General features: G+C 41.4%; 1 protein-coding gene across 3 annotated transcripts in view; it reads right to left on the reverse strand.

Moving 5' to 3' along the window:
* The window catches only part of PPARGC1A (PPARG coactivator 1 alpha), a 660,339-nt gene that overhangs the window by 290,032 nt on the left and 342,676 nt on the right, over positions 1 to 27,631 (reverse strand). For 2 of the 3 annotated variants that reach the window (XM_060299209.1, XM_060299208.1), the window contains one exon: positions 8,362 to 8,527. The exons of the other annotated variant lie outside the window; for it this stretch is intronic. In XM_060299209.1, coding sequence (XP_060155192.1) covers positions 8,362 to 8,430 — 69 coding nt within the window. In that variant the 5' untranslated portion in view covers positions 8,431 to 8,527. The remainder of the gene's footprint in view (positions 1 to 8,361; positions 8,528 to 27,631) is intronic. 3 annotated transcript variants of the gene reach the window in all.

The raw sequence follows: 27,631 nt of genomic DNA on the forward strand, positions 1-27,631 counted from the left end.
GCAAAGACACCACAGGGAGAATTTGTTTCTCGTATTGGTTTTTTGGGTTTTACACAAAACTATTCCCTTCCCAAGAGGTGCTCGAAATTGAGTCAAATTTGAAAACTGTAAAATCCCTGGATGCATTTATTAGCGTGTGTTCATTCATGCATAAGCACAATTGGTTGTCCTTGAACAGTCAGATGAGGGCACTGGTTATACACGGCGAACTTGATTTCAACACACATGACGTAAGCCTGCCCCGTGCCTGGTACTATGCTAGGCCCTGAGAGAAATAGAAAAATGAATAAGATTCAGATTCTGGCCTCTAGGGATTGATACATAACTCTGATCCAAGACAATGTAAGAAAACTCCTAGAAGAGAGACATCAAATGCTGTGGCAGCCTCCCTAACACATCTACAGCTTTTTAAAATAAAGCCCCAGGAGCACGGATTAGGTTAAGGATAAGGCAAATGCCTCAGCAAGGCCCCCTGCTCCACTCACAACCTGAAGCTACCCAGATGGAAGAGCCTCTCCCAGCATCACTGCCCATCACACCCCCTGACACAACAAGCCACCCTCCATCTTTCAAACATGTGCCAAACGTCTACGCTTCTAATTCTTTGTTCACAAAGCCTCCCTGTGACCAGAGTGCCTTTTCACCCTCTTCACCACCTAGAAAGCCCTTACTCTTCCCCTAAGATCCAACTCAGTCATCTGTAGGGTGAAAATGAACAAGGAGATGTCATCCCAAGGTCTCTCCCAGCCTTTTATGTCAACGATATGTGAATTTAAGACGTGCATCCAACAGTCCACCTTCCTTGAACCATGAAGTCATTCCTGATGCCCTGGGGCATGATTCCTCTTGCACCTCTGAACCTGCATCCCACATGCTCAAACTGCTACCAGAGCATCGAACATACTGAACTGTCATTAACTATTTATTCGTTCATCCTTCCAAGTAGAGTGGGTTCAACTAGAGGGCAGGACCCGCATCTTATTTCATTTTTATTTTCTTTAACAAGGAGTTACATGACCATAACTGTGCATCGACCACTACTTTTAAGTGCATTACATGTACTTATCCATTTAATCCTCACAACAAAGCAATGACATAGATCATTGATACTATCATTATCTCATTTGGCCCATGAAGGAAGTGAGACATAGCGTTTAAGTAACATGCTCAAGGTCATACAGCTGGTAAGTAGTGATCCATGATACAGCCTGGCTCTTAGCGCTACCTCATGCTGTTTTTACTTATCTGTGTACCCTCAGGACTTTGCCCAGAGGTCTAGTATTTAGAACGTGGAGCTCAGTAAATATGCAGTAGCTGATTAAATAAATGAGCAGGTGACCCCTGCTGGTTAGCCCTGGCTAGATCCTCTTGAAAAGTTCTAGACTATAGAAGCTAAAGGTAATTAGTGTATATATATACATTAATATGTATAAAGTGGATAACTAATACGAACCTGCTGTATAAAAAAAAAAAAGAAGCTAAAGGTAATGAGCGGATTTGGAGAAGCTTCACAGAAACTCAAGAAGATGGAAATGAAGAATTAAACCTAAGGATTTAAGTTGCTTAGCCTTGAGAAGCAAAAGCTGAAGGCTGCTTTCATAATGATCTTCAAGGCCAGGAAGGCTGATTCCTGAGGACAGTGACTGAGCTGTTTTTCTCCACCTCCAGGGAGGATGAAGGAGCAGGTATCGTCCTCAGCTGCAACGGGAGCGGTTTAAATCCACCACAAGGAAGAATTCCCTTAGCTTAAGAATCATTTGTTAGGCCCAGGGATGAGTTATGGACAGAAGCTACAGAAGGTCATCTGTCTTCAGCATTTTGGACTTGCTTCTGCTCAGAGTGAGGAACACAGAGGGTGAAAACAAACAATGACATGTCATCTCAAGGTCTCTTTGAGCCTTATAAGTCGATGACATTTGAATCTAAGAAATACGTCCCTTTACCTTCCTGGACCAAATGAATGAATGAATGAATGAATGAGTTCCAAATAATTTAAAAGGAAAGCAGAAAAAGAGGGCTTCTCAAACATACTACTGTGCCAGAAATGTAACAATAGAAGAAAAACAGAACTTGTTTTCTGAGAAACCTAAACTCTTAACAGTTTCTACGTTCAAACCATTTCTTGCTAGGTCCATCATACTCCTGACATAAAGTTAGAACTGGTCAGTCTATATCCTCGGGTACTGCTTTTACCCTATCATCACAATTTGCTCATTTGATAGATGACATTAGTATCTTGAAGCAGATTTCTCTAAATATCATGTAAACTCAAAATACGAACCACTATTCCATTGATACCAATGTAAGGTGTATCCCATATAAAGAAATGAATCCTTTCCTGAGAGGAGGAAACAACCTCACACATACTTTTTTCCCTTCCTACATGGAAACTGAAACACAAAATAGCAATGGAATTGGAAGGGAAGGTAGAGAGTAACACGAAACTATTTTCGTATTTGGTATTATTTCAAAGATACAATTCTACTTTATTTTCTGTTATTAGAGACAAAAATCTTACATTCTGTCTAATGCTTTACATTAGACAAATTCTTTTAAACACACATTATTTTACCTGGGAAGTGGGTATTTTGTTTTGTTTACAGAGGAGGAAACATCTCAGAAGAGGGACTTGCCTGAGGTCACACATCTAAGTCTAGTTGCCCTTCCCCAGTCAGGCCCTCTAATTTCCAGGCCTATCATCTCCCATACATCATGGACTGCTGGGCACTGGACTGGACTTGCTAGAGGCCTCCTTCACCATATGCAACCTCTTTTGGGAGCTATGAAGTTGGCCTGTCCCACCTTGAGAAACTCAGGCCAATAACCTTAGGAGACCCATTGAACCCAGAGACACACACAAGAGACTGTTCTATCTGCCCCGAGTAGAGCATATCCACCGCCAGTGAAGCAGCAGAGCCCGGATTCTAACTCAGGGTTTCACTACTGGCAAATTGCACTCCTTAAAAAACCCAGCTCAAATGTCATCTACTCTGTGAACTCATCCCTGGCTCCTAGCTCCATGCAAATGGACATAATCTTAAGTGCTTTCAAGCTCTGGATCCAGGCTGCTTTGACCTAGGCTCCATGGACTGGTTAAGCGATCGATCTTAACCTCTCTGAAACTTCCTCACCTACACCATGAGGATACAACTCGTATCTCTCTAATGCCGTGATGGTGAAGATTCTGTGAGTTAACAGGACAAATGCTTAAAACAGCTCTTGGCACAAAGTAAGCTCTTGGTAATTGTTCAATAGTCTTGATATTATTACCTTCTCTGGGTTTTCTGAGTCCTCACGAGGTTTTGTTTATCTTTCTGGTATAAAACACTATATTATTCATATTTCTTATAACTCTCCTCCACTATTTTGTTAGTTATTACCCAGCCCACCATGAGCCGAGAGACCACCTTCTTTTCTGGCAATCTCTTTTCAGGTGATGTCACTGATATCCACTTAGCCATCCTAAAGAGTCATTGGACTCTCCACACCCTCATTCCCTGCATCAATCGATCACCAAATCCAGAGGCCCCTGTCTTCTAGATTTTTCCGCATCTACGCTTCCATCTCCATCTTATTTCCACAGTCCTGCCAGCCCTCATTTAAAGTGGTGAAGCAGCTTCTTAACTGGGTTTCTGGCCTCTAGTCTTGTTAGTCTAATTTATCTTCCACACTGAAGCCAGAATGATGTCTTTAAAAAATGTTGATCCCTATCTTATGCTTCTGTTTAAAGCCCATCGATGGCTCTCCACTGCAGTTTGAAGCTGCTTGGTCTAACCATGCAGGAACTGTCTCCTTCCTGCCCCTTCAGACTCATCTGCATCACTCCTGCCTCACCCTGAAAGGCTGGCACCAGAAGACAACTGGCTCCTCCCACCTCTGATATGTTCTTTATTTTGGCCTAAACACTCTTCCGAGTTCTTTGTCTGGCTTAAGTCCTTCTCTTTGTTTAATTAGCACCAGTATCACCCCCTCCATGGAACCCCTTAGACGGATCAGAGGCTACTCCTCAGTGCTTCCGTGATACACGGAGCGTTTTGTGGCTATTCTATAATCGTGATGACTTGCTGTGCTCTCTCCACCATGACCTCAAGTTCAAGGGCAATGTCTCCTGTCACTGTCTCACTCACGTAAGTATTGATGTGCTTTGCACACAGTACCTATTCAAAAAAATGCTAAATGGCTGATCTCATTAAAAAGGTAATAGATCCAGATGACACATACAGTGCACACTATGGGGCACTAAACAGTACTTAATTGAAGGGTTCTTCTAAGGGCTTTTCTTGAATTGACTCATTTAATCCTCACAACAACCTTAGAACGTAGCTGGGATAATTATCTCCATCTTATAGGTGAGGAAACTGAAGCACAGAAAGGTTAGAAATGTTACCAGTGTGACATACTTAGAAACTGATGACACCAAGGTTGGAACCCAGAAGTCTGACTCTAGATCCCATGTTCTTAACCCTTATGCCATTGTTCCTGTCAGATATGGGTACCAGGATAAATAAAGATATCTAAACAGACACAGATAATATATTCTAGTTCCAATTCTACAGGTGGGAAAGTTGAGACATTGGAATTTCATGGAGAAGCGATCCAGGGAAACGGAAGAAAGCTAAGCAGGGAGATTACCATCTTTGCTACTCACTAACCAGCAGTAGAACTCAGCGCAGTCAGCCTTGCTCAGCCTTGGTTCTTCACGTGTCCAATCAGGGCCTTAGGGCCACATTACACCTTAGCATTTTTCCAGATCAAATTTGCAATTCCCTTCAGTTAGGCAAACATCATCAGGGTTAAGTGTGTGTCAGGCTCAGTGCTAAGGGCAGAGACACAGAGTCACATGAGATGTGTCTCTGCCCTCGAGGAATTTGTCTTCTTGTGGGGGAGATGGACACAGACAGACAACATTGACAGAGGAGTTCACAATGGCCACACCACTATTACATTGGTTATTTTCAAGGGAACCACCGCAAGATAAAACATTACCCAGAAATGAGCCATTTGCCCCTCCATAATATCTTTCAACTGACCATTGACCAGAGCAATGAAGCACTGGTGTCTCCGCCCATCCTCTCTCCAATGCCCCACTCAAGCATAATCACCTCGGTTTACAAGTGAAGAAGCAAAGGCGCTGCCTTAAGTTTGCCAGTAGGCCGACGGTTACCTGGTGGCCGAAGCCCCTGCCATCTTGGTTCCCAGCTTCTCCCAGAGCTGAAGTGGGCCATGGGCAACAGGAGCATTAACCCTGACACAGCTACTGTTGGTTTTCCAGTACAGGTTATAAGCTTGAAAGGATTTTTAGATTTACAGTTGATTCTAGAAATTGCATCTAGCTCATTTTCAACTCCATGGTTAAGCTGGTTCATTTAAGGCAAACAGCATCCAATTAAAATACATTCTGGAGAAATGAGTGAGCAAGGCATTTTTGCCCAACTCATTTATTTACAAAAAAAAAAAAAAAAACTATCGGGATTTCTCAAGGACTGAATCCCATCACATCATTGTGAGATGAGATAGTTAAAATATGTATGATCAAAATGTAATTTGAAAATACACTCTGAGAGGCAGTCTTGTATAAGAGTACAGGATTTGGGGCCAGTCTAAGTGGGCCCACATCTCTTTTCATCATCTCAGTAGGTATGTAACCTTGAGCATGTTCCTCAGTTTCCTTGAGCTGAGCCTCAGTTTCCCCATCTGTATAAGATGAATAAATAATATCTGTCAGAGTACTTGTAAGAATTAGAAATGCACCTTAGTGCCTGGTAGATAGTAAGGGTTAAAAAAATCAACTATTGAAAAACATTTTATTAAAGCCTTAATGATTCAGAGATTGATTATTCCATTAGAAGATCGTCATACTTTTTCCCTTTCTTTCTCTTTCTTCCTGCCTGCCCACATCACAGCTGCTCATAAGCTATTATTCCATGAGATAAAAAATGAGATAAAATTCAATTCAGATGGTACAGCAAAGTGGGAAGAGCACAGGCACTGGAGTCAAACAGGACTGGACTTGAATACTGGATGGCTTTGGACAGGTTAGGTCTTAATTTCTTCATCTGTTAAAGGGGGTAATCTTATGTACCTTCTAGGCTTCTTAGGAATGTTGGAGTGGTGTGTGTGGACAAAATATTTAAACTAGGAACATGAAATCCAAATGTTTCTGTAAAAACTCATGTGTCCTATCAACGGTAGCGTCCCATGTACCTTTAGGTTAGTCATTTCCCAAAAGGCAGATAATGAAAATGCTCTCTCTGCTCCTTGCCTCCAAAGATGCGATCCTATTCAACACACACACACACACACACACACACACACACACCTGGCACTGTGATTGGTAAATAGTGGTTAGTTAGGTAAAGAAGTATGGAATCAGTTTCTACAAGAAATGTAGTACTAAAGCTAAATTAAAGTTTCAGTATCAATCACAGTTTGTTTTTAAATTGTCCCCAACTCCATCACTACCATGCAGGGTCAAAAGAAGTCACTCTCACGACAAAGGTCTTACATCTAATGCCATCAGATTTCATTGCCTCCTTTAGGGACAGCTTAAGTATCAGCTGAAGTGGGGTGACTCCGTGCATGTGGGGACCCAGCATGGCAACACAGATGGCTGTACAGTGTGGGCCGCAGGCAGGCCTCACTGGGGGTAGAGCCCAGAAGCAGAGTAGCCATGGCCAAGAGTCAGGGAGGGTCAAATGGGAGCCTGGGATGTCCATCCCATAACCGTGACCTCCAGGAGCTTTAGGGAGAGCTTCGGTTACCATAATGGAAATGGCAAGGGTCAACTTGAACATAATCACATCTTTGGAGGCAAGGAGCAGAGAGAACATTTTCATTATCTGCCTGTTGGGTAATGACTAAGCTAAAGGTTCATGGGACGCTCCCATTGATAGGACACATGCTTTTTTACAGAAACATTTGGATTTCATGTTCCTAGTTTAAATATTTTGTCCACAGAGATCTCTGAGTCATCTCCTCACATGCTTCCTTCCTTCATCCTCCTTTGAAATGAAGACTATATATAAGATGCCAACTCTCTAAAGGAAAACACATAAACAAAAGACAAATATCCAAAAGTCACATCAATATACCATAACATACCTGAATATTTGTTTAGAACCTCTGGGGACCTACCACATGACATTCTCAAAGTAGCATGCAGAGATTTATTTGTATGCCTTCCTGCTTCCTAAATAACACTCCCACTCAAAGTGGAAGGACTCCAATTTCATGACAGGCTGGAGGAGGTTTTTTTCTGAAGCTCCTTACTTAACATCACATGGCTTAGAACAGAACATACCTGTCAATACCAGTATTACATTTCACTGAAATTTCAATAGCAAAGGAGACTCTTATGAAAAGTTTCCCTCCTTTTATAAAAAGGGACAATTATTTTTAAAAATTGATGTTGAAAATCAACTCATCCTGAATCACCATTTCTGTAGGAAACTGTCTGCTATAGACAAAATGGAAAATCACAGTTGCACTTTATCCAACACCACCCATAAGAAATGCTTCATGCACGGAAGCGTTCTTTTTCCATAAGGAGCAGCATTAGAAAAAAAAAAACCAAACCTCTGGCATCACTCTTCAATATTGTTGTCTAATTAAATGGCAATGGAGTGGCTGCGTAAAAATATGCATTAGAGGTGTAATGTGTGATGTGAAGAAGAGTAATCAAAGCCATTCAACAGGATTTAGGAAGGGATTTCAGCTGGCAGCTTATGAGACAGGAGCATATAATTTTGCTAATTTGAAATAGGTATTGTAAGGTATAAACATTATTGCTTTGCATATTTTAATGAAAACTGCCTCTACACCAGAATGAATCCTTTAGCTTGAACTTTCTGCATACCACAGAGCTTCCACCTATTATGAGTTCAGCATAAATAAGAAAGGCACGCAAGCCGCATTAAAAGAATGGTCACCTCATTAAAATAGGTTAAAACCAAGCCCCTTATTCCAAGCTACTGTAACACTATAAAGTAAGTCTGGGGACAGGTGTTGTATTAAATTTTTATGTTGCAATGAACTTATACTCACACAAACCAAATCTTCATGCTTCCTTTGACATACACCTGCAACTTGTTAACTCAAGGGGCTTTATTAAGAAAGTATAAATTTAGCAACATCTATAGATTTGTAAAACCCTATTAGCTTGCTCAAGAATCTAGAGGAAATTCATTTGGAATCTTATTTGCATGGTTTACAAAGAAATGAAAACTAATGATGACTTTCCCCAAATGGATGTGTCTGCAGATAACGCATTTGTGCAAACAGACTGATGTGAATTACCCAGACTTGGGCTAAAAGAGTTGAGCGAGAGCTCTGGGTCCGTCTGGGGCCGAGGACGTCACTTACCTGCCAGCTCGCTTCTCGCTGAAGTCCTTTTTTCCAGTCTTCTTCCAGCCTGGGGGAGGTCTCATCCATTGCTGATGCTGCTTGCACAAACTGGATTCGCCAGTGGCTGTTACTCTTTCGTTGCAAGCCTTTACCAAAGCGGCAGCGAGGGCAGTTCAGGGGCAGACTGTCATGGAGAAAATGCCATGCCAGAGGATGAGGGATCAGGCAGGAAGAAGCCACGCGGGAACAAATTTGGGATACACGGGGCTACCCTGACGGCTGCCAAATGGCCAGGCAGGAGGCCAGCTCAGCCACTGAGCATCCAGAGATTAGGAACAACCAAGCTCCAGGGCCAGTGGACAATGGGTCATTCTTACGTTTCTGGCATAAAGGTCAGAGGAGGGAGGTGTGAAGGCATGCTCTATGACCTAGAAATATGCATATCTATGTGTGCACCTGTCTCTTCCTCATCCCCAAACACACACCACACACACACACACACACACACACACACACACAGACACTCTCTCACAGCGGTATTTGCATTGTTCTGCAGGGTTGCATCAGTGGGCCGGAGTATCCTAGAAGAAATAAGCTACTTTACATAGAAGCAACACATTTCATTTGAGCACATCTCCCTCGACACCGGATGAATCACTCAGCAGCCAGTAAACATGAATAATAGCAAGTCCCTTTGGGGGAAAACAGACTTTTCCTATAGTTGAATCTTGAGTGTCTACAGTCTCTGGTTTCCCCTCTCTAGGAGGTTGTGTGTTTAAACTGAACATGGACCTCAACCCTTTACCAAAACCATTAGCCAAAATGACCAGAGGCTTCAGTTTGGATGGACTCCTCAATACTGGGGGCTCAACGAAGTCAAACCCAACCAGACTCTGCCCTGTTCCATTACTATTTCTCACACAGAATGATACTCTCCCCTGCTATTCAAAACTGATCACCTACAGTTTTAAGAGAGGCGCTACTGCCAATGGCACCTGCTTCTTTCTGTTGAAACAGTGGTTATCAAACTTGGCTACACAACAGAATCAACTGGAAAGGTTGTGAAAATACTGTTACAGGAGCCTCACCCCTAGAGATTCTGATTTAATTGGTCTAGGGTAGGGCCCAAGACACTGCTATATTGTTTTAAATCCCACTGGATGATTCTATTGAGTGCCCAGGATTAGAATCACAAAACTCAGTGTTGAGTATCATTTAAGGTTTCTCTAATCTAATCACTCAGCTGATGCCTGAATGCCCAAGATCCTGCCAATACCCATGTGAACCATGTTCTTACCACCAATGACAGTAAACTCACTACTTCCCAAGACAGTCCAATTCCATGGTTGATTCTTCTGTCCCACAGTGAACTGATATCCTTCTCCCTGCAACTTCCATGGCTGTACTGTTTCTTAATTCCATAAAGAATACTAGAGCCTATTCTGTAGGACAACCTTTCAGAGATCCAAAGACAGTAGCAGCCCACGCCCTCAAACCACTGCTAAAGTATCTCTTTTCCAAGTTAGGTCTTGCTAGTTTCTTCAGCAAACCATGGAAGATGGTTTCAGGTAAACTCTCCAACCTGGATGCCAGCCTCAAAATATATTTCATTATCTCTAGTGATAGTGATTCTAATATTCCAGAAGTGATTGTAATATCCCCGCTATGGTCTATCATTGCACGTAGAGCCTAATAATCACATGCTTTATTTTAAAAATCCTCACACTAACAACCAACATAATAAGAAGAACAGCCAGCATTTACTGAGCATGGACCTATACACACGGTACTGCAAGTATTTTATTAACCTTACATCATTTATCCTTTATGAGTATACTGTGAAGTCATCATTTTGCTCCTGATTTACAGTGAAAAGTCCAAGACAGACAAAGGTATTTGCCTAGGTGATGGGTCAGAGGGTAGCCCAGATGTGACCCCAAGGCCTGCGTTCTCCACCTCTACTTCATGTTAGTCAGTTCCTTTCAGTGATGCAGTCCCAGGTCCCATTGGCTATTCTGACAACCACACCTCACTGATATGGGTCACAGTCAATGAGTACACTGAGGTTTGCTCTCATCTTCAGATTAGATATGGACATATTATGTAGGCTACAAATTGCCGTACAGGCCTACCTTGACACTGTTATCCCTTTAATAATTACAAGACTATACCTTCCACCTCTAGCAAAGCAGAGAAATGCAAAATCGCTCCTTTACTTGCTCAGCTCCTCTCTTTTATCCATAATATTCAGATGCTTCTTCAGAGGTTACCCTGAAGGGTAAGAGAGAAAGGCCAGAGGAGAAAGGGACCAGAAAATTTCTCCAGAGACTAGACTCAATGGAAGCCTCACCAATCACCTGTTCTTCCCCATTTCCTCTAAATTCTATCAAAAGCACTCCGTAAGGAAAACTGGGGGCAATTAGCTTTACCATTTGAATCACATCATCTTCAAGGTAGCTGACTCAGTTCTTATGGAAGGCAGTACACAAAGTGGTTGAACAGATAGCCTTTGGAGTCAGACAGACCAAGGTGTGAGTAGCAGCTCCATTATTATCTGGTTCTATATCCCTAGGCAGGTCACCTAATACTTCTGAACCCTAGTTTCCATGTGTGTAAAAGGGAAGTATTATTGTCTCAAGCATATTATTGTTCATCAATATCTGATTCCCATTTGTCCCAGGGACACAGCAAGATGGCATTTCCTTTAACCCCCTAAAATTAGCCTTAATCAATCACATGTCTTGTGTCGGCCAATAACATGTAAGAAAAGTGATGGCTATCACTTCTCAAGGGGAGACCTTAATCACCAGCTCTTGACTCCTAGCCAACTCTTCCCCTACTGCAGTGACTGCATATGTTGCTAAGACATGCCTGAACATCGAAGCAGACTAGAACGCTGAGCCAACTCATGGAGGACAGTTGCCCTGGAGAGTCACCTGGACCAACAACAGGCATTATGTGAACAAGAAATAAACCTCAGGGTTATTTGTTTCCACAACATAACCTAGCCTACCCTGACCAATACACTGTCCTTACCATAGAGTCATTATAAGAATCAAATGAAATAATCTCACTACAGCATTATCATGAGCATCAAGTCTGCAGTATTATTTTATTTTAAATAAATTCCATTACAAGTCAGTCTGTTCTACCCACGTCCCACATAATCCACTATTTCCTCCTTCTTTTACAGCCTGGGTTTTTCCTGCTCATAAGATAGTAGCATTAAGTGTGGCAATTTCCATAGATGATGTAGAAATATGAATTTTAAAAAGGAAGGGTAAAAGTGTTCAATAATGCAGCGTCACTCTGTCTCGGAAAGCAAACTCAGAATAGCATGACTTTAATGCCACTTATCATTTAGCAAGGAAATTAACGAAAGCAACATGAAGCCTCAAATACTAAATGTAGCTCAGTATGAATTCACTACTGATAAAATAAAGTACACGCCTTCAAAATGTAAACATGATGAGAACATACAGGAATATGGGAGCTTATAAAATAGCATAGCTTTTATTCATGATTCTTAAATCAAGCAATCAGAAAAGAATTCATTTTGTTTCTTTCTTTGTAAATATTTTCATTAAAGGAAGGTTCAACTATGAAAATAAAGTGTAAGGAAAGCATATATAACACGTTAGCCAAACTGCAACACTGACATTTCAAGACACAAACTCAAACCTGCTTTGGGACACCGCTGGGAGAGTCTTTTTTTTTTTCTTAATGTTTTGCAAATGCAAACGCTAAAAACTATGCCCTGCATCATGAGTTGAATTGTGTCTTCGCAAAAAGATAGGATGGAATCCCACCCCTAGAACCTCAGAATGTGATCTTATTTGGACACAGGATTACACAGATAATCAAGCTAAAACAAAGTCATTAGGGTGGGTCTTAATCCAACCCGACTGGTGTTCTTATAAAAAGGGGAAAATGTGGACACAAAGACAAATGCACACAGGTAGAAGCCACGTGAAAATGAAGGCAGATATTGGGGTGATGTGTCTACATGCCGAGGATTGCTGGCAAATCACTATTTTTCCTTCAATATAAGCAGCTTATTGAGAATATGCTAACTAATAAGAAATAGAAAGAGTTTTAGAATTTGTAACATTTTCCTTAAGTTATATAAAAAAATAAAAAAGGAGGGCTTCCCTGGTGGCGCAGTGGTTGAGAGTCCGCCTGCCGATGCATGGGACACAGGTTCGTGCCCCGGTCCGGGAAGATCCCACATGCCGCAGAGCGGCTGGGCCCGTGAGCCATGGCCGCTGAGCCTGCGCATCCGGAGCCTGTGCTCCGCAACGGGAGAGGCCACAACAGTGAGAGGCCCGCGTACCGCAAAAAAATAATAATAATAAATAAAAATTAAAAAAAAAAAGGGAAATATCTGTACAAAATGCATCAGTCAGTCCTCCCTTGATTTTAAGGAAAATTCCTTTAACTTATAGAATAAATATGGGTTAATACTTCATTTTTAAGAATTAAAGGACTAGAAAATAAAGTTTTCTAAGTGACTTAAGCCATACATTCCACAGAGTTCTATGATGGCAGAACATGACACTTTAACCTGCTCTATGGGATGCAGGTATTTGGTCTAGAGGAGAAAATCAAAGAAAACCTGGGTGGGGAGAGTCGGGGGACATTGATGAAAATAAGTACAGAGCCAAGGAGTACCCAGGTGTGGAAGGAACCGATGGTCTTTCACCCACCAATAGGATTTTGTACACACTTTCACTTAACACCTGGGCTAGAATTTTTATGAGTTCCTACCATCCATTTTATTATACATTCTCACTTTAAATCCATTCTCAATGAAATTTTCCAAGACGTTTTCCCACAAACTTTTACTTCTGTTTTTGCTCTTTTTTTTATTAGAAGCTAATAGTAAGGTGTTTACCTTCAGAACTTGGCTTCACAGAAAAACTACAATAATGTATGAAATCCACAACACCAGAGGTGTCTGTGTATTAACTCTCACAAAACAAAATAAATACAAACAAACGAAAACAGGTGGCGTAAGAGTGATAAATCTGAAAAGGATGAACTTTGGCAGTGTAGCCGTAATTTGGAAAGAAAAAAAAATAGAACATTGGTTTCCAGTTCACTGTTTCACTGGAATAATTAATGCTAATCATTCCCTCTGTAAAATATCTAAACTGAACTACAGTGATGCCCACAGGACAGTGGACAATAAAGCACTGTGGCTAGGAGAATATTCTCTTGTGCACCTATGTGCTTTGGCTCCCATGTGGCTGAGTTGTAAGCTTATCAAGATTCATTTGTGTTTGTTCCCAATCCTATTTATACCAGTTGTGCCTGTTAATGTAATTACATAATTTAATTAAATAATATAGCTATAAAATATGAGTTTCAATGGAAAGGGAGCTGTTGCTTTCATGAAACAAGTCAAATGCTTTGGAAAGACCCAATAAAGAAAAGTTGCTTTAAAAATATTGTCGTTGCAGGGGCAGGGATTATAAAGGTCTGCCCAGATTCTACTTAAGTTACTGGTCACTGCCTTAAAATTCTTAATTTCCTTTAAAGACATTGAAACTGGAATTTGTAGAGGTTCCTCTAGGGATATAGCTTACACAAAAAAAAGACTCCAAAATTCCACTCTGTGGACCCCTACTTAGAGAAAAGGCCTTAGCTCCACAGCAATACCCTGATGAATAAATGTGCATTTATGGATTTTAAGCAAAAGTCAAATTTTTGTGTAGGTATATGATTTATGATCCCCCAACTTAATCAACTTACATGATTAATCAGTCAACAACCATTTTCAATCATGGAATAAGAAGGTAAACTAGAAAGGACCTTTTCTTAATCGACTCCTAGTGAACAGAGATAGAAAGCAATAGACTCAAATATTCAAACCAAGAAACAGAATCCATTTCAATACCTAAATCTACTTATATCGCTTAAGTGAGAAACAGTCTGGCTATAACTATAAACATTCATCATTGTATAAATCTGGGCCACGTAGACTCCTATTAATTAGTGCATAGCATCCCCATGTCTTCCTATAACCGTGTAATAATACCAACTGCCTATAATCGAAAGGATTTAGTAGACTTTTATTGATGGAAATCAGATGATTTCATCCACAGTGTCTGAATCACTTTGATATGTTTGAGCCCGAAGCAAAATAATGTAATAAAAAGCAACATACAGATGAGAACCTCATATGAATCTGTCGCTGACTTGAGAAGAATCAAATCTAAGTCCGACCAGGTGAAGATATTCCATACATCATCCTTCCAATTCAATATAAAAATAATATTTCCCCTTCCAGTATGTTTATATACTGTTCCGGACTTTGTGAGATCCTGGACATCGAGAGAGCCCATAGACACAGAGCGTTGCCTTAGCAAATGGTACGCACAGCAGAGATGAATTACAGAATACTTCCTTGAAAGAGATTACTTTAAAGACTACCCCAGAAGTCATAACCAATGGACTCATGAGTAGAGTGGGAAGGTAGATCTTATGAGTAGGAAGAATGAATGAGAAATAGGTTATGTGGGAGGCTGGAAACATCATTCCCTCTTCCTCCTGACCCCCCAAAAAGGGTCCTCCAGTAGACTGCCATGGGGCTAAAATCCCACCAGTCATATCTTTTGATTTTAAAAACTTTTCTGTCACTGTCTATGAAACTGCACATACTCCTAGGAGGGGCCACCTAAAGCTTTATCTCCTAACACTTTGTCACAAGTTATTTTTCAGTTCAGCTTAGAGAGTAAGACTCTTTGCCACCAGGCAAGAAATGAAGATGGAGGCCAGAGGAACCTCAGAAGAGGAGAAGGGCTTAGAACCGAGGAAGTGAGGGATTGCCAGAGCCCCTCAGGCACAAATAACTTTAAGAAATATAAATTCAAAGACTCACGAAAATTGACTTTACTAACCACCAGATTCTTGGAAGATTATTAGAAGCTATCCAATTGGTTTAGGGATTTGTAACATACACCTAGGTTCTCATTGCCGTTAAAAAATATAACGTTGGAAAAATATAATGCCGATATAACTTGGTGGGGGCAGGAAGGGGGTCCATCTCTTCCCTCTTCATTTAATACTAACATCTGAATGCCTGGGGAACCTCAGATACAGTTCAAGAATTTCAAAATACGAAGGAATCAGAATGGGAATTTGGTTAATAGGTGGGCTAAGGACTCAAAGTGTACAGACCAACATGACCTAGGGGCTTGGCAGAAATGCAGAATCTCATGCGCCACTCCAGATCTACAGAATCTATTTGCATTTTATCAAGGCTGATTCATTAAATTTAGGAAACAAAGGAAGAATTATCTGGAAGGTGTATTTGCATAGCAAGCTTTATTTATTTTATTTCTTTTTTCTTAACTTAGAGCATAGGCTTAGAGTAACTGAGGAACAGAATAACTGATAAATGTTACATGGAAGAACTGAGCCCCCTACTAAGAAACTGCTTGATGCTGCCTCTGGAGAATCTTCTCAGTGATCTCACTTTCAAAATTCTGTAAGGATCTTTATCAGCACGATCCAGCAGGTGTGACGGGCGGGACTCCAGCCCTTAAATCACTCAACAACCTCAGTGTACGTGACTATTCCACTTACTAGCTCAGAAAAACAGCTGATGACAAGTGAATGACACCTCCTCTGGACATTTAGATGACTGATTTTGTATAAATCAATATTGAGTGCCACAAAATGTCAGAAAATACCAAATGGGGAGAAAAGAATCAATAGATAACCCTGGAATTGAATGAGTGATGAATAATCTTTACCAACTAAAATAAATTAAACCAGGAAAAGCAAGTTAAAGTAACATCAAGAATCTGGCTTAAAACCACAAAAAAAACAATATAATTTAGAGGTAAGACCACTCGTGACAAACATGCTCTTCATTTTTTTTTTCCAGGAAAGCATTATGACAGGAACTACAAAATAAGAGCTACATTTGTACCTTCTAGCTTCTGTCTGAACAGCCATAATTTTTTAACATTCTACAACAAATAAACTCCAATTTGCAGATGCAGACCATGCGATAACCTAGCAACCATGAAATTGAGCACACATTTGGGACAGAGGTAGGGAGACAAATTCTGTAATTTATTTAATTCATTTTAGATTTCAAACATGCCTCTTAGAGCTATCAAATAAACCATAAATTAATAGACAGACCAAATGTCAGAATTCAAATCCAAATGTTTTTCTAAACATTTTTTTCTAAACTGGCATCAGAGATAAATCCAGGCCTGTAACAGAAATCAAGAGAAATGTCTTTCTTTATAACTACACAGATGTAAAGTGGTTTTTCACATTATTTTATAGCTCGTGGATTCTAAGATCATGAACTAAACACCTAATATGTGCTAGGAACAGTGCTGGGCATTAGAGATGAGAGATGAGGAACACACTCCTTGCCCTCATGTGAGGGAGACAGTCAGGTAAGCAAATCCTCTCAGCCACAGTAATATCTGAACATGGAGAAGGAAGGATGCTGGCATTGCCCCAGGGATCCATCCATCCCAACCCCCTATGCCGACCTAGCTCAATGCCAGGAGGTCCGCTCCTGTTGCCGTGTCCCTGGAGAAGGCAATGTGGAGACCCCGCCCCAAATCTGAGTATATAATCTAGGCTTAAGGTTTTTGGTGGTGATGTTTTTAAATCAAATAGTTTCTGAAAGGTTTCTACAGAAACACAGACCACAGAACCAATAAGACTTCACAGCACTCTGACCCATGAATTCTTTTTTTCTTTTTAGATTGATTTCCAAATCCAAATATCCACGGACACCTACAGGACACTGATGCCCACACAGACAAACTCTCCTCTGCTAGATTCCAGTCAATGATTTGTATAAACAGAGAAATTTGGGGACAAGGGGTTTTCTGACCTAATATCCCCAAGGTGTCTAAATTCGTACTTTCTAGCTTCTGTCTGAACAGCCATGATTTATCTAAGAGAGCCAAAAGTCCCCTCAGAGGCCAACCAACTAGAGATCAGCAGAGGTGTTAAGTCTTTTGAATGTCATTTAACAAAAGACGTTCCTTTGGAGAGCTGCCTTTCTGAAGACAGAGGGACAGGAGCACACACAAGCAAAGAGATTTAAACATGCAGCTTCTGTTGGAAGGTTTAGGGAGTAACTGGGGACTGTATTTCTTGGACTTGGGCAGAAAGAGTGCCATTCAGGACCTTTTGATTTCTACCCCATTAGAAGAAATCCTTCAATGTTTCCAGCCATAGTTCCGTCTCTCAGGCAGAGTTGTGGGCCGCTCTTATTTCCTGGGGAATGACAGAGGAGGCAGGGGGAAGACCTCTTCCCCAAGAGGCAGCCCACGTGAAGCACAGATACGGCACTTAATATAGATGCAACTTCTCTGAAATGAAGGCTGCCACTCTACCTAGAACAACACTAGGAATCAGGACAGTGAGCAGATTTAGAAACCAAATTAAGGCAAGACCATCCTGTAGATGGTTATTAAAACACAGTAACTATATCAGACCTTGAATCATGTCTCTGCTCTAGAAGATGCACTGGGCCCAGCCTTTGTTACAAGGGTAGACTTAGAGGCTAAAGGATGCTGAGTGTTTACTACTCGCCATGCACGGCAATCTTTAAGACAATTCTGTATGAGGTTATCATTATCTCTCTTTGACCGATGAGGAAACTGAAGCATGAAAAAGTCGAATAATTTTGCAAAGTTCTCATGGCTTTAAGGGAGCGAATCCACGACCAAATGGGTGATTCCAGAGCCCATCCTGGGAGCCACACCCCCGACTGCTTCCCTTCTTAATCGGCCTCCAAAGCAACCACAGGTAACGATGGCACCAGCGTCAGATTGAAGATGCATCCCAGCCACATCCCCAGATGCTGATGCTGATGTAGGGATCCACCCAAAACAAGTGGAAACAATGGATCCTGAAGGTGTGTGGGAAACGCAAAGGCCCCAAAGAAGGCATAAGACAGAGAGCAGAGCCCTCCGGCCCAGATCCCTCAGGCTTAGGGCAGCCGCAGTAAGCTCCGGTCTCTCCTTCTGGTCCAACGGGTACTCACAAAGTTGTTTGCTTTTAACAACCACTTAATGCCTTCTTTTCCAAAAGAGAGAAGAAGGAAGCTCGTAAGTATATAATAAACCGGAATTATAGCTGCTGCTCTGATGCCGTGTGTTATTTCTGGCTGACTGTCCGGCTCTTCTCGATTCTGTTGGTAGGGTGCTGCAGCTCGCTCCAGTAACACAGGCTGCCTGCTGTCCCCAGAGGACCCTGAGGAAAACGAGAGGAACTATCTCGCCGTCTTCAGCAGACAGGGGAGGTTTAACATAAATAAACTCCCACTTCACATCTTCTCCAAAAAGAATCCATTCATTATCTTTATTTCCGACATGGTATTTATGAATTTCCTCGCAGCAAGGCCCAGCAGGGCAAACGTCACAACTCTGTGGTGAAATATCATGTGCATTTTCTTCTCCTCCCAGGAAGATTAAGGCCAATGAATAAAAGAAAGGGGGATGTGGCCCCTATATTTAGCTCTCCTTACAACATCATGTCTCACGGGTATTAAAAATAGACCCAAATCACTTGAAGACATTCTGAAAAAATCAGAGGCAGAAGAGCTTTCCAAGAGGAAGTTTTAAATGTTTTCTGCTTTCTTTCTCGTTGAGATTCTTAAGGAGCAAAAGCAGTGGTGTGGGCCCCCCTCTCCCTAGGAGGGCAAGCTCATCATCCCCTCAGCTTCGGTTCTTTGTGGACTGGATTTTAAGAGAAATCTGGGCCGGCCCTTGGCAAAAAGTGTGAAATAGTCTGTGTAGAGAAATTCTCCTCTGTTAACAACCTTCCCTCCACCCGAAGTCCTGACACTCCCAAGGTCCCTGTCAGAGAGAAATCAGCTCAGATTCAATTCACTGAACAAATATGTGTTATTTGTGATGTGCCAGGCGCAGTGCCAGGCAGGGCAAAGTGGACAGAGGGGAGCAAAGGATGGAACGTCCTTGTTAGAGAAAGCGTCAGGTAATTCCCTGAGTAAGGAAAGCTTTCAGAGGACCGCAGGCAACACAGATCGAAGAAGAGAGAGTTGCCATCTCGTTGGAAGGAATCAGAACGGACCTTCTTCTGGAGGCAGCACGGGGAACAGAAAATGAAGACAGTGTGGGGATGTGGACTCGAAATACGCGAGCCCAGGGGCGGGCGAAGATCAGGAATTAGCTTAGTGTAACGACGCTTCTCAAAAATACATGCCTAGTAAACCCACAGGAAAAAGCTTTCTAGAAGCGGAAAAAGGAAGTTCCAGCTGGAGAAATCACAGAGAACTGAAGAATGTAGCCTCTTTCAAATCCTGCAGTTCACCAGTTACGCAACTTTGGGCAATTACTTCCCTTTCTTGAGCCTCACTTTCATATCTGTAAAATGGGGATGATGCTCCATTGGGCTGATGTGCTGATTAAATCATAATATGAATAGATACCTGGCTCAGGATTTGGCACAGGGTTCATGGAAAAGACTCAAGGAATGGGTATAACTCACTCAATTGGGAGCAATATAAATGAGATCATATTCTAATATGCCTCTAATCACACACAGTACCCACTCTCCTGGCAGGAAGCCTTGATTAATATCAGGGTATGGCGAGAGTAAGACAGAGTGTCCTTTGCTTTCGTAAATGTCTGATTTCGGACTACCTTGTGGCTCACACCACATTACAAAGGAAGAAGACCCCACAGCCGCCACCAGTTTCCACTTACCCAAGCAAAGAAGCAACCTTGGGGGAAAAGATCTTTTTGATGGGCCTTTATGTCAATCCACAGCAGGGAAACTCATCACACTTTGGAATCACTCATACAGAGTTTAGTGAAAAGTGGATGAGCATTTTCTGAGCTAAGGTAAGGCGGGAAAGGGCCTGGGGGAGGTTAACAGTGAAGGAACAGAAATAGCAGGGGTGAAGATCAATGTTTGTTGAACAGTGCAGTGTTTCTCAAACTTTCATGTGCCCACGGATCCCCTGGGGATCTTGTTCAAATGAAGACTCTGATTCAGTCGGGCTGAATCACAGCTCCCAGGGTATATCTATGCTATCGGTCCATGGACCACACTTTGAATGTCAAGGGAAAGATGTTTCCACCTGGTTCAAGAAAAGACTGACTGGGGGAACCAGGACAGCCCCCAAGGAAAGAAGGGCAACTTGAGGAAGAGTAATGTCCAAACAAGATGGCAAGAATACCAGATGATATGAGAGGCGGCCAAGCCAGAGAGGTAAATACAGAGACACGATGTCCAAGGGGAAGGTTTTCAGAATAGAAGAGGCTCCAGCTCACAGAGCTCCAGTGCATTACTCACATTGGCCGTGAGTCACTCACAGCCTTTTAAAATTGTGGATGGCAAACATTTTAGAGAGTGCAGCGATAACAAAATGTGCTCACAGCCATTAACTATGAAGCACTAACTCATTTCAGCAGCCTGACACAAATTATGCTCCGCACTTGAGAAACAGCTATTGATCAGCCCCTTCTTTCTCATGCCTTCCAATACTCCAGATCAGCACTTCTATGTGCTTCCCGCCACACAGATACCTTTCCACACCTGGTTAGATCCTTCCCAGACCCAAAGATGTCCCCCGAGACTTCACTCTACTTTCTTCTAGATTTCACCTTTGAAAAAACCGCCAAGAAAGAGGCAAATCAAAGCTATCTCTTCTCATTTCTCTACATATCTGCTTCCTAGGAACTTCCCAATGTCTTTTCTTTTCTCTACTCATTAGAGACACAAAGGCAACAAATAACTGATCTATCATTTCCTGTGTTAGAAGATAAGAAACTAAGAGGGCACGAAAGAGACGGAATATAGAGTTAGCCTTTAAAGAATCAAATCAGCTTCAGGGGCAGATTGCGTAGTAATACTCTGAGCACATTAAGCAGCAGCTTGAGTATCAACGAGGCAAAAGGAAGTTCATGGTCCCTCAAGTCAGAGTAATGTGTATCTTCCTTCGTCTCCTTCTTAATCTCAAGAAAAACTGACGAAGCATGTAGGTCTGCCATGGCAGACTGACTGCAGAGATGGATGTCCCCAGCTCTCTGTCTCTCCCTGTGTCTGTGCCCTTTGCCATATCTCTGCAGCTTCTTCCACTGAGAAGTGGAGAACACCTCCCCATTTCTTGAAGCTTGGCTACGTTGTCTCTTGCTCTAGCCAATACAATATGATGGAAATAACAGTGTGAGTGTGTGATCTGAGGCTAGTGGCCCTTGCATACTTCTATTCTCTCTCTTTTTCTTCTGCCTTCACCAAGAGAACAAGTTTGGGCTAGCCCATGATCACTTAGAGCAGAGTGAAGCTTATCCTCCGAGTCGCCAGCCCCCAGCTGGCCCACCAGCTGGCCCAGACACGGAAGTGAGCCCAGCTGAGATCATCTGAGCCCGCCTCAGACCAAAAGAACTGTACAGATAACCCATAGACCTCTGAGAAATAATAAACAGTGGTTGTTTGAAGCCACCAAGTTTTGGAGTGCTTGGTGATGCAGCATTGTTGGGTTAAAAAATAAAAATAACCGATACTGCATCCTTTGGAAAAGCCATGATAAAAAGTCCAGGTATATAAATAATTCCAACAGGACACTGGCTTTCCTCTGACAAAACTATTAATGGACATAAACACATTATAATAACATAACTGCATCATTTATAAAACAAAAAGCACATTAGGGGATTAGATAATAAAACACATTTCTATATTAGTTTTCATTTTTCAAAGGGTTTCATCTATTCATTAATAGACTATATAAACTGGTGCAGATTTTTTCACACATTTGGTTGGTCATTCCTTCTTTTGTGCATTTGTTTGTTGAGGATTATGGTGGGCAGAGCTGAGAGTCGTGTACTGTGGAGGCTCTAATAGCACATTAGTCCCTGATCTCAAATAATTTCCATCTAGCAGGGTTAACAAAAGCACGTATTCACCCTTAACGCATTGCAGGGAACATGTTATGCTCTTGCTGCCATCTCTACGGTTTTAAATCTTACCCATCTTACCAAGTCCAGGTGAAGTGGTTCTTTCTCTTTTTCATCTTCCCTAATCCTACCCTTATTTTTTTCCTTCCCCAGCCATAAGTAAAGTTTCTGAACTTTCAAAACACATTTTGGGAGGCATAGAGCAGGTTCAGGCAAGAATCCAGGGAAGTCATAAAATTTAAGGTTAAAAAAGGAGCTTTATAGCAGATTGATCACGAAAGGCCTTGAAGATTGGTTGCAGAGTACGTGCTTGATTCTACAGGCAATAGGGAGCCATGGAGAGCTTCTGAGAAAGGGAGTGACACAATCAAAGCTATCATTCAGGAAGTGTCATTAAGATGCCTCAGGCCCTCACTTAAGGATCATGGAAGCCCCAGGATGATGGAGTTTCAGAGAGGATGAGACGGTTAGTTGCACGTTCTGCATAGAGATAAAACCGGATGAAAAATCCATTGGGTTTGCCAGGCAGATAGTCTGGTGACCTTGGAAAGGAAAACTTCAATAGAATACAAAAAAAGAACGGGACGGAGTAGGTAGGTGAGAAATTCAAAGTGCCAGTTCCCATCCCAAATTCTTCCAGAGAGGAGACAAGGTTGACTGATTGAGAGTATTTAAGGATGCAGAGCATTTGAGGGAAGATTACAGTCAGCCTCCCTCTGATAAATGGCTTTGGCTGGTCTAAAAGGCCTAAGAAACCCTAGCGTTTCTCAGAAGTGCCTTACAGGCTGTTTTGTGGAGAGAAGGGAAGGTTGAGGTGTCAAGGGGTACAGGCTAGGTGGGCAGGATCCTGATTTCTTGCTCCCATTTCAACAAGCTTCATCTCATTTATCTTCCTTATGTTCTGAGGTTCCATGCCAGAATTTCATCGGGAAAAAATAGGGTTCCTTCTATTGATTTAAAAATTATAATAATTTGAAAACCATTAAACCAGATGATTTCCATGATCCATCCTGGCTCTAAGATAAAAATCTATACTAATTAGCTTCCAAAATGTAGAATGAGGAAAACAATCAGGACGTAAGCACCCGACACCTCTTGAACATATTGCAGGTCAGGCAGTGTGCTGTACACTTTCCTTGGGTCCTCTCATTTAATTCACACCACAGATCTCCAAACTAGGAATCATTAGCCTCACTCTGCAGATGAGGAACTGAAGCCCAGAAAGATCCAATAACTTGCCCAAGATCTCAGTGCTGACTTCCGAGCCTGGGCTCTGACCACAGCTGTACACATTTCCACGCACACCCAGTGGCTCCAGGAACTCCTCCACGAGCTCTCAGGGGCCTCTGAACTTGAATTTCTAGGAAAACATACAGGGGTGACTTTGGGCAGAAGACGCTACTAAACTTAGGAAACAGAAGGGATATATTGAGAGAAAGAGATAGGAAGAGGAAGATTGAAAGAATTGGAAAAAAAACAAGATTCGAGCATTAGTGGAATCTAGAAGTATTGGTGACAACAAAAACCTTGACTCTGGAGCTGTAAAAAACCACACACACACGCACGCATGCACGCACACACACACATCCTTATCTGCAACCATAATGCCATTTCTAGAAAGGATATCTACATAACAGAAAAGGCATTCTTTACCCTAGGTTGAAATAGATTTTTTTCTGAATTAGATTTTAATTTGGAAAATCTAAACTCCTTGGTAAGAATTAATTATTAAAATACTATAGCCCCAATGAGGCCTTGTCTAGTTGATCCCATTTAAAACTGCACCTCTCCCCAAGTCCTTATACCCCTCTCTGCTTTATACTTTTCTCCATAGGACCTAACAGCATTTTTTGACACTATGTATCTTATTCCTTTGCTTACTGCCTATCTCTCTTCATCAGGACATAAGTTCCTTGGGCAGGAGTTGGAAAGGAGGTTTATCGTCATTTCTGTGGTTGCTCCCTCTGTATCTCTAGCACCTACCATAAAGTCTGGCTCCTACGAGGCAGTCAGGCACTCAATAAATATTTGTTGAACAAATTAACGTGTTACTTTGTCATGATATTTATGGAATAAGCATTTATATCTACTCATTCCCACCCCACCTTATGGTATCTGAAACGTTAGCATCCCCATCAATTACAAGTCTATTTAGCATTTATATGACACTTCGTATTTAAAACTCACTCTTCAGTTATTGATCCCCACAATCGACCTTGAAAATAGATGCTGACAAGTGGTGTAGCCCACACCTCTTTTCTTTCCTAGGCCTTCACAACAGATGTGAGCAATGGAGTGGGAAGGAAAAGCAAGTTCGAGGATGTGGGAGAAAAGGGAAGGGGCAGGGATGCGAGGCACGAGGAGTTGTTGAAACTCCATTCCCTGGTCTAACTTGGCCTCCTAAGAAGTGGTGGCACGGAGCCAGAGATCCTCCTCTACAGCTGCTACAGATGAGTTCAGCATCCCCACAGAGGAGAAGGAGAAGGAAGAAGCCCCAGGAGCCTAGAGAGGAGGGGAGGCGTGAGGGAAGGGGGGCCTCCCAGCAACCTTCTCCCAGCAGGGATCGCTGCCTCTGCCCTCTAAACTCTCTATCCTTTTCACAGGTGACAATCAGACTGAACATCTTTCCACACCACTTCCTTGCTTCCTTGGTGCTCTGCTACCTACCACAGCAAGCTTGGGGTCCTGGGCCTGGATGCGAGTGCCCTCCCCCAGCCATCTGGTCTACCCACCTATCTCAGCCACGTGACTTAGCCTTAGGTGGGAAGACCAATGGGACACTTTATGTGTAGAGATGACCCGAGAGGTAAAAGACAAACCACCAGATTTTAACCTAAGAGCTCGATATGCCCTGCTTCATTTCCAAATATCTCAACCCCTTGGCTTTCAGGAAGAGGTTGACCTGAATATGGAATCACGTGGACATTGATATGTTCCCTGAACTGTACATATTAAACAAACACCTGTCTAAATCACTTAATTTAGTACCATAGGACTTAAAGCCTCAGCTCCTAACCTACCACACCCTTCCAGCTCAGCAACAAGCATCACCAAATCATCAGGAAAATAATCAATAGGAAAGGAGGACCAGGCGTCTGGTAGTCAGGTGGGTATTTCTGGATGAGGCAAGAAACACAGGCAGGAACAACCATATCATTTTCATAAACTTAGTACAATAATGTTGGCCATTTCTTTGAAATTTCTAACATACATTGTGTAAAAAAAAGCCTTTCTTCATGTAAAAGGAGAGGCAACTAACACTTGACCAGCACGTTGAGTATCTCCAATGTGTCCAGCACTATGCAAGCTGCCCACAGAAATCATCTTACTTTCACCTCTCAAGAATCCTATGAGGTGTACAGCATACATCTCATGAAGGTATACCTTCGTTTAACAGGGGAAAAGACTCATAAATGTCTAATAACTTGCTTAAGGTGCACAGTTAAAAAGTGGAAGAATCAAGTCTGAAAACCAGGCCTTCTGATTTCAACCCCATTATATATAAACAATTTAAATATTGTTTTATTTCCCACCGACTTTAACTTTTTGATCATTTCTTGTTTTAAAAGCTTAAGGGAGAAAGCATTTAAGGCACTTAATCTTTCTTTGGTGTTACTCTGACATCACACCATTTGCACTGCCCCCGGGGAGATGACTGCAAACATAGTTTGTTACAATACTGTTTGATCTCTGGGTATTTACTGAACACCTATGGATTGTTAATAGGGATTCCTAGGTGACAGAAAGAGTGGGAGAGCCAACTTTCTTTATTCATTGTTTTGTAGATTGACTTCATCATCTGAAGCCTTCATCTTACCCTCATGAACGTTCTCCAGACATATTTGATTCAAAGACATGTTCACTCCACTGATGTTTCTAATCTTCAGTAGGTCATATATTGTATACACATCAGCTAGTGAATACATTTAAAAAGATACTTTTGATACACATAAATTCACACTGCATGATACTTCATGGAAGAAACTTCCAAACAGTTAACTTGCTACCAGACCATTAATAAAAATGTCGTGGCAACGGCTTCTAAAAGCTGGCAATTAGCTACAATGATTAGACAAAACATGGTTTCACATTAAATTAAATTGATATTTAAATGTAATTGTTTTTAGCTCTGTGGTGTCAAGGTACTACATAAATCCATTATTACTACTATTTAACAGCAATGGTAACAACCACGATAACTCAATCAAATTTTCCAAGATTGTAATTCGCAGTGCCCTGAAGAAGTTAACTGCATACTTGGAAGGTGAGTTAACCCTTTCAATCCACTTGGGATCATTTAATGACAGTTCTTGAAAGAGTTAATTGCCTTCCAAATGCTTCCCAGTGGAGAAAGTTCATATATATATATATATATATATATATATATATATGTATATATATGTATATGAATAGTATATGTATTCATATATATGAATATATAAATATATGCATATAATATATACATATATGAATGAGATATGACTATATGACTATATAGTCTATGCATATATGAGTAATATATCTATACACGAATATTGTATGTATATATGAGTATTATATATGTATATATGAATATTATACATACATATATGATATATATATAAAACAGCTCTGAAGAAGTGTATTAATTTACACTTGGCTTGATTAACTCCAAATAGTTTTACTCCATTTCTAAAACTAACTGAGATGTCAACACATTATAAACAGAGCTGTTAGCAATTCAAATATAAAGTTATTCATTACTTTAGAGAAAACAAACAAACAAAATAATAAAACCTTTAGAAGATAGTGGTGAGCTTTCTCTGAGGACTTTGAAAGATAAGAAAAGTCAGGAATTTCTAAATGACTAGAGTCACCTGTTCTGTGTTGAAACTCACTGTCCACCAGGGACTACATGTGAATCAAGTAGAGCCAGTGTGAGGCAACAGAGAATGGGAGGTAATGTGGCAAACTGAAGGGAATATGCCCTGTTCAAGGCAGCTGGAGCTTCACAGTTCTAGGCAAATATTGCGCTGTAGGAATATGGACCCAGAATTTATACACAGTTCCATTTCTTAGGCCCAAAATCTGAATTTTTTTTTAATTTCATGATATTTAAAACACCATGTACACCTAACAAAATATGACCACAGGCTGGATTTGACACATGAGCCTCAAGTGTGCCCGTCTGCCCTTAGTGGTTTTCTGCCTTCAAGTCTAAGTTAGCAGGTAGAACATTTCTAGATGTATACCCAGAAGCTATTTATGTCACTATGCCTTGGAAATGTAGCCAGGTAGAGGGCTGTCTGCTTCCAAGAGGGAAAAAAAAAAAAAAAAAAAGACCACATCAGTGCCATGATCATTCATCACTGTTAACGTGGCTGATGATGGCTATT

The sequence above is a fragment of the Globicephala melas genome, chromosome 5 (genome assembly GCF_963455315.2).
Source record: "Globicephala melas chromosome 5, mGloMel1.2, whole genome shotgun sequence".
NCBI lineage: Eukaryota > Metazoa > Chordata > Mammalia > Artiodactyla > Delphinidae > Globicephala > Globicephala melas.